Genomic DNA, 21,793 nt, shown 5'->3' with positions numbered 1-21,793 from the left:
TTCCACTCAATACAGCCAGCCAAACCATAACAACTTGCATACCTATTCCATCTACCACATCCTGAAAGCTTCTTTAATACCCCATAAGATATGGTACTCTCACCAATATCATCAACTACCTTATAAAAACCCTTGAAGACAGCAAAGACCATATAGACGAAGAATCGAGCTCTACTAAAAATGCCATTCTGACAGTAGCACACAAAGTACTGGGGTAAACATGAAGACTTAGTAATGAAGACTGGTATGATGATGAATGGAGACAGGCAGTGAAACAGAAAAAGGAGACAAGACTGAAATGCTTACAGTAATATACAAGATCAAATCACGTATTCTCTAATGAAAAGAGAATGAGGCAGCCAGAGTGTATAGGAGAAAGAAAAAAACGGAAGCCATAAAGAGCAAGATAGAGGAGATGTAAGAGCACTATTAAGAAAATTAAAGAAGGAACTCAAGAATGTAGACAAAAAATAACAGCATATAAGGACAAAGAGGGAAATTTGCAAAGAAATAAACAAGATGTTCTGGCTACAAGGAGAGAACATTTCAATGGAATTCTGGAGGGCAATCCTATCAGGAGAGTGCAAGCCACTCCACTGCAATGCAGAGCCACAGACGAAAGACCCCCTCATTAGATGTGGTACAGAAGGTAGTGACCTGTCTAAAAAAAACTACAAAATGCCATGAACTGACGGAATAACAACGAAACTGTTGAAAAATGGGGGAACTGGTCTCCACAAGCAGATCTACAAACTTATCAAGTTGATATTGGTTATATCCCGCAACTAGTGCTTGTGTGCTGAGTACAATGTCACTGCACGTGTGTGTGTGAATTGGCCACCAATTGTATCAGTGAGGGCGGGCCACTGGAGGCCGCCTGTGGGAGGCGTGCACGTGGCGAGACCTCCACCGCACCATTTACCGGTAACTCACACATACATATGTGCACAGCAGCGCTAACTGGTCCTCTTGTGCACCTTTCCAGAGTGCCATTCACATTGGTGTACTGTGTCTTGTTACGTGGGGATTCACAGTAGTCTGTTTTCCATCATAATTGAGTGCTTCACGAATTAAGCCATATTTGGATTACTTTGGACCAGTCTCACGTACTGTGTAGTTACAACACAACTGGCGACAAGTTAGGAATTGTTCCTGTGTGTACAATCTTTATGTGCATTTTCATTACGTTTATTCATTATGAAAACCACGCTACAAGCCTCGATTGGACAGTTTACTTCGGCTGTGACCACCTTGTCAGCTTCCATTAACAGACAGGGTACCATTCCACTGGTCCATCCACCCGCATTCCCTCTGTATGGTGATTCAGCCGAGAACTGGGATGCTTATGACAAGAGACTCAGACACCACTTTTTGGCTTTCAGTGTGACAGATTCAAATCTGTGCAAAGCGTTCTTCCTCTCATGGATTCCACCTAAGGTGTATCACTTACTGCATCAACTTGCCCACTAACAAGAACTCGCAACACTTCCTTTTGATCACGTGTAGTTTATTGTCAAACTACTATCGCAAACGAGTGCTCATTGTAGCGGCAAAGTTGAATTCTACCAATGCCAAAGAAACCAAACCAATCGTACAAGGCCCGGACAGCCAAATATGGCCTTAGCTGTAAGGGTCACTTCATTACTGATGCCCATAATGCCTTTTATGCAGACTGTACAGTGAGTGACACAATTACCTGCTTAGCTGCGGACAAGGAAGTGGCTGAAGTTCTGCAAACAGCACAATCTTTAGAAGTTTCTCGGGCAGCAGGTGACCAACTTTAAGAGTGGGATGATGAGGCACTAATGTCACATGATGTGTCCATTAGAACAACAGATAGCTTGCAGGAGGAAGTGGCAATGGTGGCAGTAAACATGCGGACCCAGTGACAAGCTGACCGAGGTCCGCACAAAGCAGCCGCAATCACCACAGCACTAGCATCAGCGTTCTATGTTTCCATCTTGTCCTTTCTGTTTTGTTCAACATAAAATTAAGTGTGCCTTAAGTGCTTGGTCTACTTGTAATATTTGCCGGAAGAAAGGCCACATCGCCTCCATGTGTCGCTCACCGAAGGTTGCTCAGTATACAAACATGGACGTATACTGTGCGACTTCAATACTTGTGACTTCTCCAAGTTGTTTACCGAGTTATTTCACCAAGTCATCCAGTTACAGGTCAACACAGGTGCTGCAGTGACGTTATTTAATTCTAAAACCTACGCGAGTTTAGGCTCACTGCTGTCGATATACATAGGTCACACGGAAGTTGGCCAGCTATAACAAACAGGACATTGCACGGTTGGGACAATTTATGGCATTTGCCTCCTACAAGTCATTGGTTTGGTCCATTATCTTTCTGTTGGTTGCCGATGCCAGTACTGAGAACTAGTTCAACCTGGATTCATTTCAGGCATTTGGATTTTCTATCACTGATGAAGCTCACCTTGTATCCAATCAGATACTATTTTCTAAGTAGGAAACACTGTGTGAGGAGTTTTCACACGTGTTTCTGGACGGTATAGAGTGTGTTACAAATTTTTGTGCTCATATTATTTTGAAAACCGCGGCTCTGCCTCATTTTTGCCATACGCGTTCTATTCCTGTTGCCCTGAAAGATCAAGTGGAAGCAGAATTGGACAGACTCTAATCTCAAGGGTGGAGCCACTAGATGTGGCTAGTGAATGGTCATCTCTGCTGGCTGTAGTCTGTAAACTGTCCAGAAAACTTCGCTTCCGTGGTGACTTCAGTATTACTGTTAATGTGTAGTCGAGCGTGGATACGTATCCTCTGCCACACCAGAGCAACTGTTGGCGAAATTATCGCGTGGCCATTACTATTCTAAAATTGATTTGTCTGAAGTATATCTGCAGGTTCCAGTGGGTGACGAGTCTCAGCATGTTCTGGCTTTGAATACTGCTTTTGCTCTCTACCAATAGTAGTGCCTTCGTTTTGGTGTGGCTAGTGCCCCTGCTATTTTCCAATGATTTTAGAGTAATTCACTATGCCTGCCCCAGGTTGCATTAATTACCTGGATGATACTGTTATCATGGGCTCCTCTACGGCTGAACACTTGCGTAACTAGTGCACTTTGTTTTCTGTCATACAGTCCGCAGGCTTACTGAGTAACCTCGCAAAATCTCGGTTTCTTCAGCCTTCTATTGTTTATTTGGGATTCAGGGTCTCAAGGGATGGGGTTCACCCACTGCTGTAAGGTCTATGGCTCACCCCACATCCATGAAGGAGCTTTAGGCCTTCCTAGGGAAGATAGCTATAAATTCCTGCCGGGGGCAGTGACCTCGGCCGACCTGCTGCATGCCTTGTTATGCAAGAATGTACTTTTTTGCTGGAGCCTGGATTGTGAATGTGCTTTTCAAATGTTGAAATCCAAACTACTCATGGCCCCTTTGTTTGGCTATGTTCTCTCCACACCAGAACATAGTTCCAGCGATTGACACCTCACAGTACGGCCACGGCATGGTACTCAAGCACCAGTACGCCAATGACACTGATCAGCTTTTGTCTCTAAATCTCTCACTCCGCCCCAGCACTGTTACTCTCAGGTTGAGAAAAAGAGGCTCTTGCCATCATCTATGCTCTCAAGAAATTTCACTTTTTTCTGTATGGCTCCAAGAGTCACCTTATTACTTACCACAAACCTTTCCTCGTTTAATCCTCAGACTTCCTTGCTGGGTGAGGCAGCACATCGCCTCCAATGCTAGGTGCTGTTCTAGTCTCACTACAATTATGAAATCCATTTTCTACCCAATTACAAAATTCATTTTCAACCCACATCTAACAATGCTAATGCAAACACCTTATCCTGTCTAGTTGTGGTTCCCGACCCCAAATTCGATCATGAACAATCGCTTTGCTTCCATCTTGACACTGAAAAGCAAACCATAGTCAAGGTTTTCTCAATTACAAGATTGTACACAGCACCTGCCATTACCGCCTACCTGGTTGTCAGCCTGGCTGGCCAGATAAAACCGCCAGATCAGGCTTCAGACCCTCTGCACAATTATTTTTCCTTACAGTATCACCTCTGTGTTTTTGATGGAGTTTTGCTGTTGTCCATGGAAGACCTCACTCCCAGAGTAGTCATTCCTGCCACATTACAGTGTGAGATATTACACCTTCTCCACCAGGGCCATTAGGGTGTTCCGCGCCCTAAACAATCAGCTAGGAGACGTGCTTTTTGGCCAGAGATTGGTGGAAACATTGTCCATTCTGTCATAGCTTGCGAGCAGTGTGCCTGACAACAAGTAGCTCCCATGCCGTCTGTCCACCTAGCCTGCTCTCCATCAGCCATGGGAACGCATTCATGTCAACTTTGCAGATTCCTTCTTTAATTCCTATTGGTTTGGGACGCATTTTCCCAGTTTCTTTACATTCTCCAGTGTATCTCGACATTGGCTGAGGTCACAATTCATAAACTTTTAAGGGTTTCTTTGCTATTGAGGGGTTGCGCCTTGTGCTTCAGTTTCCAACAATGGGCCCCAGTTCGTTTCTCACACCATTTAACTATTTTATTCCCATAATGGCATTCATCACATTATGGCTCCACCATTCCATCCTCAATCAAATGGTGAGGCAGAATTACTAGTGCTTATGTTCAAGTCCCAAATGAAAAAGTTGGTTGTGGATTTTTCACTGTATGACGCCCTTCTCCATTTTCTGAGCACCTATCACTTCATACCTATGGTAGAGTGGAGCCCAGCTGAGTTGCTTCATAGCCGGCAGCCATGCATGCTCCTCCACCTTCTACAGCTTGCGTCGCACCTGATAAAATCAGGTTCATCCAGCCGCTTCGCACCGGGCTCACGAGGGTTTGGTCGCAGGCCCAAGTGGATACCGACTATAGTTGTCTGGTGCCGGGGATGCCATCTGTATGTCCATACAGTGGACGGGCTGATGGCGTGCCACCCTGATCAGTTGTTCCACTGCTCGCCACTGGAAGCTACCGGTTTGCAGGTGTGGCAACCATCGAAGCAGCCCGCCCCATTGCCCTCTACCAGAAGCCCATTGTCGCCTGCTGTGGAGGTGCGCCCATCCCATCGGCTGCCGCCTCCACTTGTGGTGTCCTGGGGTTCCAGCTTCCCAGTGCTGAGTGCTGTTCCATCTCTGGTCTCGGGTCCATAGCTACAGCCTGCTGTTCAATTCAGAACACCTCCACCGGACACCTCTCCATCATCACATCATCCATCATAGCTGGTAGGTGTGGCCCTGCCATCACACAATGGGACCTGTCTGATGATGACTATGTTGAAATGGAAATGGCACCCTCCTCTACAGTGCTGTCCTCTGGCGCCATGCAGATCCACTGCCCTTGAGCGAGCATGTGCCCCCGCACGTTCCGGCCCTATGCTCCAGTGCTCACCCAGCACAGCATCCCACCGGCATCTCCTCCGTTGCCTGGGGGTCCATTTCACACGAGGGAGAGATGTGTTATATCCTGTGACTAGTTTGTGCTCACCGAGTGTGGTGTCACCGCACATGCACGTTTGCATCAGCCATCAACTGCATCAGCACGGGCCACCTGTGGGAAGCATACACACAGCAACGCGTCCGCCACACTGTCTACTGGCGACACACACATGCATATGAGTGGAGCAGTGCTAGCTAGTGCCCTCTTGCATGCCTTTCCAATGTGCCATTCACATCAGCGTATTGTATCTTGTTACGTGGGGATTCATGGGAGTCTCTTTTCTGTCCTGGTTGATTGTTTCATGAATTTGGGTTACTTTGGACCAGTCTCATGTACTTCACAGTTAAAACAATATGGAATTGGGAAAGAATCCCAAAAGAGTGGACCTTTGGGGGGCAATCCAAACAATCCATAAAAAGGAAACAAGACTTCTCGTTCAAATTACTAAGGACTTATCCATCTGAATGTAACCTACAAGACTCTCTCCAGAATAATCCACAACAGGCTGGTTCCAAAGGCAGAAGAGATTCTGGGAGAATATCAGTGGGTACTTCAGTCCAATATATCAACAATAGATCAGGTATCTGTGCAGAGGCAAATACATGAAAAGACATATGAGTACAGTACTGAGCTTCATAACCTCTATGTAACTTCAAGTAAGCCTTTGATAGTCTTGACAGGACAGAAATGCTAAATGATTAGCTCCTGCTTGGTATACCTTCTAAGTATGCTTCATTTATCCAAGCTGGTTCCAAGGTGGCATAGCGAGTGGATGGAAAACCCAGTAAATGGTTTAGTATTCATAAATGAGTCATACAAGGGGATGCCCTCTCTACAATGTTTTTCTTTAATTTGACTCTTGAAGCAGCCATTCAAAAGCTTCAAATATCTGGTTACACAGGTACAAATTCAACCTAGATATGTGCTTATGCTGATAATGCAGCAATTATTAGCAGAAGAAGAGTTTTACTTGAGGGAACAAAAGGTGAGATGAATGAAGCGACACTACATAGAGGCCTTGCTATTAATGAAAAGAAGACTAAATACACGAATTTCACAAGAAGGATAAACCATCAGCAGTTGGTTTCAATTTTGAACATGTGCAAAACTTTAAATATCTGGGATCTAATATTAACAGGACAAATTCCATGTCAAATGAAATAAAAGAGCACGTCCTAAGTAGTATTAGATGCTTCCACACATTTAAGAAATTGTTAACCTCTAGGTTATTAAATAGGCAAATGAAACTTCAAATTTATAAAGTCATAATCAGGCCAGATGTAACCTACAGTAAATATGAAACAACACTAATGAGTGCTTACGAGCAGCAGCTCAGGATATTTCAATGCAAGGTTCTGCTCAAGATCTATGGGGAAGATCAGGATAACAATCGTTTCTGGAGATCTAGAATGAACACTGAACTGGATTGCCTCACACAAGGAGCTGACACTGTTACGATCAATAAAAAGTAGGAGAATAGCCCGGTTTGGACATGCCTTTAGGACAGACACTGGATGAACAATTAAATACATTCTTGAATGGAGGTCAACTGGAAGGAGAGAGCGAGGACAGCCAAGAAAGCTGTGGATAGAGAGTGTGGAAGAACATATAAAATCTCTGAGAAATCACGCAATGGAAACTCTAGGTAGGAATATCCACAACATAGGAAAAGACAGATTGCTTTATACTGTAATGAAGACACATCAAGCTGCAGACAGGTACAATTAAAATACACTCACATATAGCTTTCGGCCAAAGCCTTCAGTGTGCATGGACTATACTGCCAACAGGTGCAGCATTAGGAGGTTGTGGGGCAGGGAGGTGCAGACAAAAGGAGCAAAAAAGGAGAGGAGCAGGAAAAGACAGGCGGAGACACTGGCAAAGGGCTTAAACAGGGTGTGTGACGGAAAGACTGTTTCTACCCTCTCTAGCCTATCACATCCTCCCCATTCTCATCACCTGCCCTGTTTATTTGCAGCCCTCTGCCAAGGCATCTGCCTCTTTTTCCCTGCTCCTCTCCTTTTTCCCCACCTCCCTGCCCCCACAGCCTCCTGACGCTGTACCTGTTGGCAGTCTTAGTCCCTACACACTCCTCCAGACAGTGTACACTACTATCCCATGCAAGGTTGTAACACCATAGAAAGGAGGAGGAGGAGGAGGAGGAGGAGGAGGTGGTACTGGTGCTGGTGATAATGACAAAGAAATGACAGAAAAATCATATTGCACATCTATACAGAAAAGATCAGTTACTTGCAAGGGGAACATTCCCAGGTGTAAATAAACAATCTTGATGAAAGTTGGGTATGTAGAAGGGTCAAAATAATGCAATCCATACTTCTTGTTTTTGCCCAATTTTACTATTATTGTGATAACCACACACACACACACACACACACACACACACACAAAAGCGCAACTCACACATGCGACTGCAGTCTTAGGCAGCTGTAGCCACAATGCGAGCAGCAGCTGATCATGCATAGATGCTGCTGCTCGCAGTGTGGCTACAGTTGCCTGAGACTGTAGTTTTGTGTGTGTGTGTGTGTGTGTGTGTGTGTGCGTGCGTGCACATGCGTGTGATCTGATTTTGGTGAAGGCCTTACTGCCCGAAAGCTTTATTTGTGACAGTCTTTTTGTTGTGCCTTCCTGCGACTGAGCACTTTTAATTATTTTTGTTTTATATTTTAAATTATTTTACATTTGAAATTCACATTTTTTGTTCCCAGAATGAGATTTTCACTCTGCAGCGGAGTGTGCGCTGATATGAAACTTCCTGTTTTAATCTGCCAGGAAGTTTCATATCAGCGCACACTCCGCTACAGAGTGAAAATCTCATTCTGGAAACATCCCCCAGGCTGTGGCTAAGCCATGTCTCCGCAATATCCTTTCTTTCAGGAGTGCTAGTTCTGCAAGGTTCACAGGAGAGCTTCTGTAAAGTTTGGAAGATAGGAGACGAGATACTGGCAGAAGTAAGGCTGTGAGTACCGGGTGTGAGTCGTGCTTCGGTAGCTCAGATGGTAGAGCACTTGCCCGCGAAAGGCAAAGGTCCCGAGTTTGAGTCTCGGTCGGGCACACAGTTTTAATCTGCCAGGAAGTTTCATATCAGCGCACACTCCGCTGCAGAGTGAAAATCTCATTCTGGAAACATGCCCCAGGCTGTGGCTAAGCCATGTCTCCGCAATATCCTTTCTTTCAGGAGTGCTACTTCTGCAAGGTTCACAGGAGAGCTTCTGTAAAGTTTGTAAGGTAGGAGACGAGATACTGGCAGAAGTAAGGCTGTGAGTACCGGGCGTGAGTCGTGCTTCGGTAGCTCAGATGGTAGAGCACTTGCCCGCGAAAGGCAAAGGTCCCGAGTTCGAGTCTCGGTCGGTCAAACAGTTTTAATCTGCCAGGAAGTTTCACATTTTTTATTGTTTTTTTTTTTATCATTTCACAAGTCTTTTGTTAAACGAAAAATAATAACTGACTCATTATTATGCTGCATAATCATTACAATAATGATTATCCTCAACAAAATACTTAAAACAATTTTTTTTACGCCATGCACACAAAATGAACAGTATTTCTTCACATAATATGCATGGCATATGAAATTCGGCAGGACTCTCAAGCTGTGGCAGGGTAACCTCTAAATATAGCGATTTGTACCAGGAACATTTCAAATACAGTGGATAACCTTGGCAAAGAGAATTGATTATGTACTAGTGACTAGAGCTTGATTATATTGTTTCTGAACTGGAAACTGACTTCAAGATCACTCAGCATACCTAGATCTGAAAATTCTTCTCATAAATTTCTTCTAATATTGAAAGCCATATACATGCAATGGCTGTACCTATCCTATCAAGCCCTTTGGGATCACCAGACTAAGAAGTTCCTTAGCCTCAGTTATGATGCTCAAAACTGTTCTTTCACAATGATCACCACAAAAATCTAACCAAGGCACAGATTTTTTCCTGCATTGGAGATGAGGTGTGTGTGTGTGTGTGTGTGTGTGTGTGTGTGTGTGTGTGTGTGTGTGTGAGAGAGAGAGAGAGAGAGAGAGAGAGAGAGAGAGAGAGAGATATTCTTGAATCTTCAGACCAAACTCTCCATTGCTTTCTTTTAAAACCATGAAAGAGGGGAGGGGGCAGGAGATGTCACGAGGAAAACACATTTAGAGCATCATACCTGAAGACATAGAACTTTTTAATCTGGTGATCCCAAAAGGCTCAATGGAATAGGTACAGTTTTTGATGTATATGGCTTTCAATGCTGGAAGAATTTTGTTAGCAGATTTTCGGATCTAGTTCTCAATGGTTATGATATCAGTTTCCATTTGAGAAACAATAGAATCATGCTGCAGTCACTAGAACATAATCAATTCTTTTCAACAACATTTTCCAATGTACCAAAATATACCTGAAGCAAATCAGGATACTTGGAGGATCGTTCACCACAATTTGAGAATCCTGCTGGATTTAGTTTTATACTGTGTCATCCGCCATGTTTATTATGTGACAGAAATTTGTTCTTTTCATCTGCATGGTGTAAAAAATGTTATGTTTTAAACAATATTATGAAAAGAAAGTTGCAACTCAATATATAGTGGAGATGCTGAGTCGCAGATAGGCACAACAAAAAGACTGTCACAAATAAAGCTTTAGGCCATTAACACCTTTGTCAACAATTAATGACACACACACACACACACACACACACACACACACACACACACACAAATGCAACTCTCAAACACGACTGCAGTCTCAGACAAATGAATTTTGTGTGTGTGTGTGTGTGTGTGTGTGTGTGTGTGTGTGTGTGTGTGTGTGTGTGTGTGTCCTCTATTGTTGACAAAGGTCTTAATGGCCGAAACTTTATTTGTGAGAGTCTTTTTGTTATGTCTATCTGCAACTCAGCATCTCCGCTGTATGGCGAGTAGCAACCTTCCTTTTCATAATATTGTTACATCCCATCGCAGATTTTCTTAAGTTTTAAACATTACTTTAGAGATAAACATTATTTTAATGATTTTGTGTAAGAAGAATGAGTTGGTTATTAGTTTCTGTTAACAAAATACTCACGTGAAATGATAAACTAAAATACAAAAAACATGAATTTAAAACATAAAATAACAATTTAAAAAATTAAAAAGTAAGTAAAACAAATAATCTGAATAATAATGAATGTTTAAATATTTTAATTACGTATGTGAAAATACTATGATACCACAGGGTGTACAACTTATTTTCCAAAAAAGGATTTCAGAAACCAGTTTCATTACACATGAACTGAGGTGGCGTGAAAGCTTCTTTAAATTATGTTGTAACTAAAGTTTAAATTTTTTATAATTTGTTAATGATAGCGGGTTAGTTTGCAAAATTTTAAGTAATTATAAAAGTTGATTATACAGTTTTCAAGAATGTTAATTACATTTCAACTTTTCTATGAAAAACATTTTTACACATCATGGTTTCAAAGATATTCCCCCTAAACCTAATATGCCAAATTACCTTTTGGGGTGTTTTTTACCCCTTAGAATTTAAACTGTATTATTTGGACACCTCTTGATCCCCAGCAAGTTTCGTCAAGATCATTTACTTACACCTGGGAATGTTCCTGTTTTAGTTGTATCTCCACAATTGTTTTCTTCCTTGTTTCTTGCCAGCCGCGGTGGCCGTGCGGTTCTGGTGCTGCAGTCCGGAACTGCGGGACTGCTACGGTTGCAGGTTCGAATCCTGCATCGGGCATGGGTGTGTGTGATGTCCTTAGGTTAGTTAGGTATAAGTAGTTCTAAGTTCTAGGGGACTTATGACCTAAGATGTTGAGTCCCATAGTGCTCAGAGCCATTTGAACCATTTGAACCTTGTTTCTTCTTGTTTTGTAGCATTTTCACTTCACTTACATAAAAATACAGAACAAAAGTGTCTCCCTATTTAGTTAATGATTGACTGCGTAGCACTTTGTCAAAACAAGCAATTAGGAAAATACAAAACCAAAAGAAATGGGTGATGTTTTATATCAATAACCGGACTAATCTCTTAGAGGGAGTATTTGTCAAAACAAAAATGATAAATGTTGCAAAAACAATTCAGAAAAATTGTAAAAAATCACTTGAAATTTAGTTGAGTAAATCTAGAAAAAAGCACTAATTCAAATAATATATCAACTTGTGCACAAACAACACTCAACGTTGGTAGGATAAACAAAAATCACTTTACAGAGGCACAGACACATGGCCTGTACTGTAGATACACTGATACATCAAAACATTACAACTGCCTGCTTAATAGTGTGTAGGTCCATATTTAGAATGCAGTACAGCATTGCTTCTATATAACATGGATTCGACAAGTCATTAGCACAATGTAGTATCTAGCATCAGATGTCTATATCAAGGTCACCCAGTTCCTGAAAATTACAGGCTGGTGGTTTGGAGGTAAGAAACTTGATGGCTGATAGTGTCCCACATGTGTTCCACCGGATCAGATCAGGTGAAATTCGGAGGCAAAGGAATCAATGTTGAGTTCACTAGCATGCTCCTCAAACCAATGTTACATGATTCTGGGCTTGTGGCATCGACAGTTATCTTACTGTTACTGCTGTCGAGGAAGACATCGCTCTCGAAGGGATTCAAGTGTTCCACAACAATGTTCAATAGGCCACAGCTGTAAGGTAACTTTGATAATTACCACAGGTCCCATGGCATAGTGGATTTTTCGAGCAGTCATTCACCTCAATGACAGTATATATGGACCACTGACTTGGTGTATCAAGAAAAATGACTCATCTGACCAGGTGTCACTTTTCATTTCTCCACGGTCCAATCTCGATCATCCCATGCTCACTGCACTCATTAGATCAACAAGAGAATATGTAGGGGTTATCTGCTATGGTGAACTGAACTGTATGTGGAGGTGTAGACATCTACACATTGTTGCTTACTCATGGTACCCCGTTCTTCAACAACTTTCTATAGATGCTCATGACAGAAACAAGCATATAGCTTCACTTTTTCGGAGGCGCTCATTTCCAGGCGGTGAACTACAACAATATGCCCTCTATCAAGGGCAATTATACCAGTGGATTTCCCAGTTTGTGGCCTGTATTGTAGCTAGAATGCTTCCCCACATATAGCTTGTATAGCTTACTTGCTTTTTCTGCATCACTTGCCTGCAGCCTCACAAGATAGCAGTTGATTTCACGGTAGGCGGTAGTCATAATGTTTGTCTCATCAGTGTATGGTGCAGCTAAGGTGATCATACTATGACATACAACAGTAGGAACATACTCACTTCTTCCAGAGCTTAGGCTTACTAATACACCCTCAGTGCATCTGATCTTCACATCACAGATTGCTCATTACTGGATATGTGACTTTCTTCATCTTTCTGGTCTTAATCTCATCAACTGCAGGTTGCTTTTCTCTTTTTTCACAATGTATCTTTAATCCCTTGGTCTAAGTAAAATTTCAGCTACATCCTACCTCCGTTTCAACCTTCCCATTTATCAATCGTCCTTACACCTCTTAACTTCTCACATTTCCACTCCTTTCTTTCAACTGCTTTTTTATAATTTTTATGTTCTGTAACTAGCTGTATATCTTCCTGTCAATGTCATTTTACTGGATATCAGGAAGACAACAATTTGTTGGATGGCACTGCTCCTTTTCTTTCTGCCACATAAACTTTCTGAATAACTTATCCTTCCAATAACTCAATCCATCCCACTTTCATTTGTTTACAGAAAAAACTTTGGGCTGAGCAAAAATAAGGCTTTGTCAGATTTTTTGTGTACTCTAATTTACCATAGTACAACCAATCACTTCAGTATGCACAGCTATTTAGCACACTTTCATGACTACTTATCCATATCTCTTTTTCTTGCAATATGCAAATCTTCTAATTGTTCCTTTTATAGTTGAAATTTATCTATTTTCGTCTAAGTTTGAAGTTCAGATGAAGAATGAAAGGAGGGACAGAAATTTACCTACTGGAAAATTAATAAAAGCAGAAATAATTAGCCACACAAGTGACAGCAAGCTTAATAAAAAGCAAATGTTAATAATCTAACACTATGCTTATAATACCATATAAATATTTGCTGTATGTTATCTTAACAAATTCACACATGATCCACATAATGACAGTGTAAAACCAGTGTGACAATCAGAAAGCTACCTTCTGAATAAGTTTCTTTCTCTTCTCTCTCACTTTCTGGTCTTTAGCTTCACGGAGAGCTTGCCGCTGCTTATCTGTCAGTTTATTCTGGTAGTGTGTATACTCTTCTGCATACTCCATCATCTCTTCATGGAATTTGCGTTGCAAGGAGTCACGCACACCTTGATCGGCTTTTTCCCATTCCGCAGCAACCATCTTCACTATATCTAAATTTAAAAAATATGTGGTTGTAAACAACATCCTACCAATCACGATTATTTTCACTCATGTGAATGTATGCAGCAAGCACTAATTAGCGTACAAAATTATTCCTATGTACATTTCAGAGTCCTTCAAAAATTTCAACTGGGCATTAAAGAGCTATAAGTGCCTACTGAGCCCAAAGTAAGTGGTCAGTGGTATCTAGGAATTCAGAGATGAAGCTGGTCTAACTGTTACAATGCTTTTACCTTTCTCACACCTCTTAATGAAACAACTCAGCTAGTTAACAGCAAACCTGCGATTTAATTTAGGATTCAAACCACTGTGCATCGTGGGATATTTAACATACATAAAGTATTGCCTGAGAATAATATCACAACAAATGTCAGAAAAATTTCTTCCTGCCAGCCAGTACCACCACCTTGAAGTCTTCTATTTCCATCATGAATTTACATTTAAGATACTTAAGGCCATACAATGAATTATATGACAATTTTATATTTTGCCTTTGTAAATGGACTCGAACACTGAATGTAAACTATGTTACTGTATGTTATCTTTCTTCACATGTGGCAATAATGTATTGTTAAACAAAAGTAAAATAAAACCAATTTTTGTCTGTTTATCGACAGTATGCTCACGTGTGATGCTAAAGTATATCCCTGCGATGCTTTTATTTATAGACTACTGTATCCTTGGATAATTTGCCTTGTGATAAACCACACTGTGTGCTAAAGAAACGTTTTCCTTCAATGAGTGGCACGCAAAACAATGAATCAATAACTTCATGTACTTCTATACATATACTACAGAAATATCCAATTATTTTCACAACATATGCATACTTTGCATCAAGTATGAACAACATGCCTACATTTAACACTACCCCAGTAAGACTCCCCCAGAACAAGTGAGGTGGGACAAGAAATAGTTGAGTGTGGTAATATAATTCAATGCAGTGACCATTAATGAAGCCATACTACACATTCAGAAAGGGGCATTCCCAATGCCAATTCTGGCTTATAACAAACTTCCACTGTGTAAGTTCTTAAGTCTATGTCATTGTGGTTATCCTGATGTTGATCTTCAACTCATTAACTATGTTATTTTCAGCAATAGATTCACATTCAGTTTCTTGTCCAATGAATTATGTTGAATCTTTGAATCTGGGTACACAGTTTGTAGGTGTCGTCTTTTTTTTTTTTTTTTTTTTTTTTTTTTTTTTTTTTTTTGCTTCCATACTACTTGTAACTATCAACATTTAGTTTATTTTCTGTACTACTACACAATTTTGGCCAGCAAATACATGAATGATGTACAAAAAAATTATACTGTAGACAAATAACATTTCATAATTGACATTACTTCAGTATTTTGTTCAGTCACCAAACAGTGCAAAAAGAGACACTTTGTCATTTTAAAAGGTTGGAGAATAATTGAATTTTATCACAATGATTTTATATCAAAAGAGGTCTTCCACAGCAATTCATTAGCTGTCGGCACAAATTTTAAGTAAGATGATTACTGGGCATGTATATGAGGTATTAATGGTTTACAGAATTCAGATGAAAGTTGATCTTCATAGCCACTTTTTTAGTTTGGTTAATGTTCCTTCCAAACCATTCAGCATACTTTTGGATTCCTACTACTGTTAATAAGAGCCTATGTTACAATTTTTAACATCATTATTCGGTTTGTCATCAGCGTACACTACACCATCAAAACTGAAAGAACAAAACTCTCTGTACTTGGAGCCTGTCAACAGATCCTCGACACAATTGATTCTGCAGCTGAAGATCAATATTTAACGTCATAGCTGCTGACAGTACAGAAAGAAATTGACAGGCACTTATCTGAATCTTTCCTGAGATTCTCGTCCAACAAAACTGGGGAAAGGGATTAACTAAAGGGGCGGTATGAGGGGAGGTGAGTGAACATTTTTTCTGTCATTCGCCTTCATGATATATATATATATACACACACACACAATCCAACGCAGAGGAATGTTCTATGGTTTGTTGCAATTCCGGGTCAGAACACCAAATATTTCATCAACAAAAGGGAGAAAAAATGCTACAGTGAAACACTGCTTTTACACTTTTCAAGGGACTTTAAAAAAATGGTGTAAAATGTGGGAAAATGTAAAATGTGGGAAAAACCTTTTAAGCTTTAAAAGTTAGATATATGATACCCCCTTGTACTTTATGTATGATTTATGTACATAATAGGCATCAAAAGACTTGTCAGGGACTGTTTTATAATCTAATGAAGGTTTATTATCTTACAAAAACAGCTGATGTAACTGGAACTGATAATTGTCTGGGAAGTACAAACGTTTGACTCAATTTAAAAAATAATCGATGTTTTTGAAAGCCTGCAGCTGTTATTCATTATTTAAATAATGAAATACTGCACTAGTACGTATTTTTTCATGCTTAGCACAACGTATTTTGAGAATGTTTTCTCGTTGTCAAGTGCAAATATGTAAATAAGTATTTGTATGGTGTCTGAATGTGTGTTATTCTGCGTCTCTTGCATTTTGGGCGTCTTTTTGAAGTTATCATGTACTGTGCCTCATCAGTTATGTAGAAACCATCCCCCCCACATACAAACTATCACTCACATTGTTTTTTTGTGTAGCAAAAGTACATACATAAATACTGCACTCGACAATGAGTATAGATTCTCAAAACATGTTTTGCTCAGCATGAATAAAATACATAACCGATACTGTGTTTACACTAACAACATTTGAGCAACGCAAAGTGAATGACGGTGTCAACTAGCGCTCCACGTAGCCATACATCGAAACACGCTAAATATGGTTAGACAAAGATGTCACGATGATCACAACAATCATGAAACTGTATTTGCGCAGTAGAGACAGTTTGGAAATGGTTGTGATTGGTCATGATATCTTCATTTGAACAAACCTAGTTACTTTCATCAGCCACTACGCCAAGTAGAGCTTGGCAGTGGCGCGAGATATGGCATGAATTGTTACAACTTTTACTCATTTAGCAGTTCAAATCTACTGAATAGAGTGCCCTGGTATCAAGAAACTTAACCACTTAATATTCGTAAACACTACTGGAACGCCAACATCATGCCAGTATCATATTTTCTCCACAAACGTTTTTTCGTAATACATAAATTGCGGGAAAATTATAGATATGTTGACACAAAATCAGGTGCATATTAACATTGTGGGCATAGGAAATTTGACGGGACCGTAAACAGCAGGAAAACGTTAATTCCAGGAACATAAAAGTGCGGTAATACTGTAGTTTGAAGTCATTTTCACCAAGCCCAGTTTGTTGAACAACACTTCCTTCACCATAGTCTTCTCGCAATCCAGTACCTGGTAGTGTCATGAGCAAAACCTTGAGCACTGATCCATAAATTACAGCTGTCTGCTAACACTTGTGAGTCTTGTCAGTCCATATGCAGACACACAAGCTAGAACATACTACTGTATGTTAAAGTTATGTTTTCCTAAGATTTTTGAAAGACTCAAAGGAATAGTCAAACATAGAGAGACCTTGTTCACAGATTAATATCCACAGATGCAGTTCTTGAAGAGGTTCCAACAATACTCAGAAAATGTTTAAGTAAACTGACTCTGGCTGCAGAAGCCTATGCAGTTAAACAATATAGGTTTGTTGAAGCTTGAAAATCAACTGACTATGTGTTTGTAGTTTCTAATGATGTCTCTAGCATTATAAGAGACATGATGTCAGGCACAGAAACATGACATAGAACACAGCCTAATGACCATAAAATAGTGATCACCAACATTTATGTTAATATTTTTCTTGTGCTCCTGAAGTGAAACCACCAAAAACATTGACAACAATACGGTGGTGGCTCATTTTATATGCCATCTGTAAGAACACGATCATCAGACAGACAACATTATACGCTAATGAGCACAATTCTTCAGAAATGGTTGAACTCATTTGAATTCACAGGCTTCAATGTCTATGTTGTTTGTTGTTGTTGATATTATTATTATTTCTTTCCTTTCTCAGACGTTATGTCTGGTTAAAAATGGAAAGTGACGCGGACCTTGATCAAGCGTGACTTCCTTTTAACTGTACGGTATATTTACATTGCATTTAGGAACTTTCGGGTAATTGAACATGTATCAATAATTACAGATTTCTGTAGCTGTATGTATATGTTTGGATGTAGCTGTATTGCGTTGATGTACTGGTGGATATTGTGTGGTATGACTCCTGTAGTTGATAGTATAATCGGTATAATGTCAACTTTATCCTGATGCCACATGTCCTTGACTTCCTCAGCCAGTTGGACGTATTTTTCAATTTTTTTCTCCTGTTTTCTTCTGTATATTTGTTGTATTGGGTATGGATATTTCAATTAGTTGTGTTAATTTCTTCTTTTTATTGGTGAGTATGATGTCAGGTTTGTTATGTGGTGTTGTTTTATCTGTTATAATGGTTCTGTTCCAGTATAATTTGTATTCATCATTCTCCAGTACATTTTGTGGTGCACACTTGTATGGGGGAACGTGTTGTTTTATTAGTTTATGTTTTATGGAAAGTTTCTGATGTATTATTTTTGCTACATTGTCATGTCTTCTGGTGTACTCTGTGTTTGCTAGTATTGTACATCCGCTTGTGATGTGATCTACTGTTTCTATTTGTTGTTTGCAAAGTCTGCATTTATCTGTTGTGGTATTGGGATCTTTAATAATATGCTTGCTGTAATATCTGGTGTTTATTGTTTGATACTGTATTGCAATCATGAATCCTTCCGTCTCACTGTATATATTACCTTTTCTTAGCCATGTGTTGGGTGCGTCTTGATAGATGTGTGGCTGTGTTAGATGATACGGGTGCTTGCCATGTAATGTTTTCTTTTTCCAATTTACTTTCTTTGTATCTGTTGATGTTATGTGATCTAAAGGGTTGTAGAAGTGGTTATGAAATTGCAATGGTGTAGCCGATGTATTTAAATGAGTGATTGCTTTGTGTATTTTGCTAGTTTCTGCTCGTTCTATAAAGAATTTTCTTAAATTGTCTACCTGTCCATAATGTAGGTTTTTTATGTCGATAAATCCCCTGCCTCCTTCCTTTCTGCTTAATGTGAATCTTTCTGTTGCTGAATGTATGTGATGTATTCTATATTTGTGGCATTGTGATCGTGTAAGTGTATTGAGTGCTTCTAGGTCTGTGTTACTCCATTTCACTACTCCAAATGAGTAGATCAATATTGGAATAGCGTAAGTATTTATAGCTTTTGTCTTGTTTCTTGCTGTCAATTCTGTTTTCAGTATTTTTGTTAGTCTTTGTCTATATTTTTGTTTTAGTTGTTCTTTAATATTTGTATTATCTATTCCTATTTTTTGTTTGTGTCCTATATATTTATAGGCATCTGTTTTTTCCATTGCTTCTATGCAGTCACTGTGGTTATCCAATATGTAATCTTCTTGTTTAATGTGTTTTCCCTTGACTATGCTATTTTTCTTACATTTGTCTGTTCCAAAAGTGTGTATATTTAGTGTAGTGAGTGCTCCTATTTGTATCTTTGCTGAATACTTCTGTTATCTTTAGTAATTGGTTGAGTTGTTGATTTGTTGCTGCCAGTAGTTTTAGATCATCCATGTATAGCAAATGTGTGATTTTGTGTTGGTATGTTCCAGTCCCCGACCATGATGGCGCTTGTCCGAGGCTTCTTTAGTTCTGTCCTGAACCAACTAATCACACTAAAAGGGGGGTTAGCCCTATTAGTGGTTTGTTCTTCTCGTCGCCTTTTACAACTGGCAGAACATACCGGAGGCCTATTCTTTTCCCGGGCCTCCACGGGAATTATTATTATTATTATTATTATTATTATTATTATTATTATTATTATTATTATTATTTACTTTCATTACTGAGTTTTAGACTAATTTGTTGGATGTTTAGGCATTAAGCTGGCAGAAAGAGTCCCATAATTTTATTGGCACAGTAAAATATTAATCTGAAATGTTAATCTCGCAATTCAAATTGCCATAAATATGTTGATGGTACTGAAAGAAGTTGGCTACTGAAAGTTACTAAGAATTACAATGGCTTCAAGTTAAGTGGCAGAAGACAAAAGAAAGATCTGAAAATTCATATATAAAAAGTCATCAAGAAGACTGAATAAATCTCCCTACAAACCACATATTAATGACAACAGAAAGAGGAAATGTAATTACAGCTCTTTATATAATCAAGTGGCAGACAGGTTCTCACAAACTAGACTTGGAAATTTTAGATGAGCTTTATACTATCATCACCAAAAGGCCAAGATGCTATGCTTTTGTACAACGAGCTTCTTCAGAGTTACCAAACTATCAGCAATAACCACATACCATGGTAAAGAATCTTGGGAGCCCCTGTAAGAATTTTCCAGGCTGCTCATACATATATTGCCAGATAAGAGGGTTCACTGTGGTTTTTCCTAGCCAAGATGCAAGTTTATAATGTAAATGTATAGGTAAAAAACAATTCATCCAACTGCAGCAGCAGAAAAAATACTTAAAGGTTAAAGAAATCTGCAAGCTTTCAGAGACATTGGCTTCTCCTGCTGGCAGAAAGGTTGAAGGGGAAGGAATAGGAATGAAAGAGAAAGGAGTAATGGGGTTTAGGAAATGGGAAGGATTCAGAAAAGTCACCCAAAACCCTGTGTCAGGGGAGAATTACTGGACGGGATGAGAAGGTCTTTCCTATAAGGTATAAGAGGGGGGAGGGTGTGAGAGGGGGAGGAGATGAGGGGGGAAGGGTGTGAGAGGAGGAGGGGGGAGGGGGCGAGAGGGGGAGGGGGTGAGTGGGGGAAGGGTGAGAGGGGGAGGGGGTGAGTGGGGGAAGGGTGAGTGGGGGAAGGGTGAGAGGGGGAGGGTGTGAGAGGGGGGAGGGTGTGAGAGGGGGAGGGGAGGGTGAGAGGGGAAGGGGAGGGAGAGGGGGAAGGGGTGGGAGAGGGGGAAGGGGTGGGAGAGGGGGAGAGGGGGAGAGGGGGAGAGGGGGAGAGGGGGAGAGGGGGAGAGGGGGAGAGGGGGAGAGGGGGAGAGGGGGAGAGGGGGAGAGGGGGAGAGGGGGAGAGGGGGGAGGGGGGAGAGGGGGAGAGGGAGAGGGGGAGAGGGGGAGAGGGGGAGAGGGGGAGAGGGGGAGAGGGGGAGAGGGGGAGAGGGGGAGAGGGGGAGAGGGGGAGAGGGGGAGAGGGGGAGAGGGGGAGAGGGGGAGGGGGGAGAGGGGGAGAGGGGGAGAGGGGGAGAGGGGGAGAGGGGGAGGGGGAAGCGAATGTGTGGGCACAGGGGCAGGGATGCAGGAGAGAAATTGGGGTATAAAAACAAAAAACTGTTTTTATTTTCAAAGTTAGGAGTTCATACCATTTTCTATTCATTCAGTGCGAAATAATATCCTCAAGATAGTGACTGTCAGCAGCAATACACTTTTAGAGACTATCTCTGAAGTTTTCAACAGCTCAATAAGGGGTACGGTGTTCACTTGTTCAATAATCTGCTTCCTTAACTCTGGTAGGGAGTTTAATCACCTTTTCTTTCAGATATCCGATCGAAAGAGCTTACAAATGCTCAAATCTGGTGAGGTCGCAGGTCACTTCACATCAACCCTCAAAAGAGAACAGGCATCCCTGAAACATGTCTCTCAAAACACTAAATGAATTTCACGCTGTGTGAGCTGTAGCTCCATCCTGTTGGAACCACAAGTTATTCTATAACGATCTCTTCCATTATGGGCTGCAGAAAATTTTGCAACAGTGAAAAGTAATATCTGGAGCCCATGGTCATAGTTATACACCTTCCTCCCCAAAGATATGCCACACCACACCTTTAGCTTATGGGAATGTAGAGGCTTTTTGAGAATAATTTGTGTGTTATTTTCAGCCCAGATACAAAAATTTTGTTTATTCACAAACTCACTAAAGAGAAAATGTGCCTTGTTGCTATTGAAAAAAGCTGCCTCTGGAGGGATTTCTGCAAGCATTTGCGCACATAG

At 40.6% G+C, this 21,793-nt stretch overlaps 1 protein-coding gene across 2 annotated transcripts in view; it reads right to left on the bottom strand.

Annotated features, from left to right (window-relative positions):
• LOC124777184 (transcription factor A, mitochondrial) overlaps positions 1–21,793 on the bottom strand; it is a 103,918-nt gene that overhangs the window by 63,623 nt on the left and 18,502 nt on the right. For both annotated transcript variants that reach the window (XM_047252498.1, XM_047252497.1), the window contains exon 3: positions 13,587–13,792. In XM_047252498.1, the coding sequence (XP_047108454.1) occupies positions 13,587–13,792 (206 nt within the window). The remainder of the gene's footprint in view (positions 1–13,586; positions 13,793–21,793) is intronic.

This window comes from Schistocerca piceifrons, chromosome 2 (genome assembly GCF_021461385.2).
Source record: "Schistocerca piceifrons isolate TAMUIC-IGC-003096 chromosome 2, iqSchPice1.1, whole genome shotgun sequence".
Classification (NCBI taxonomy): Eukaryota; Metazoa; Arthropoda; class Insecta; order Orthoptera; family Acrididae; genus Schistocerca; species Schistocerca piceifrons.
Note: the sequence above shows the minus strand (reverse complement) of the source record. Positions and strands in the feature narration are given on the sequence as shown.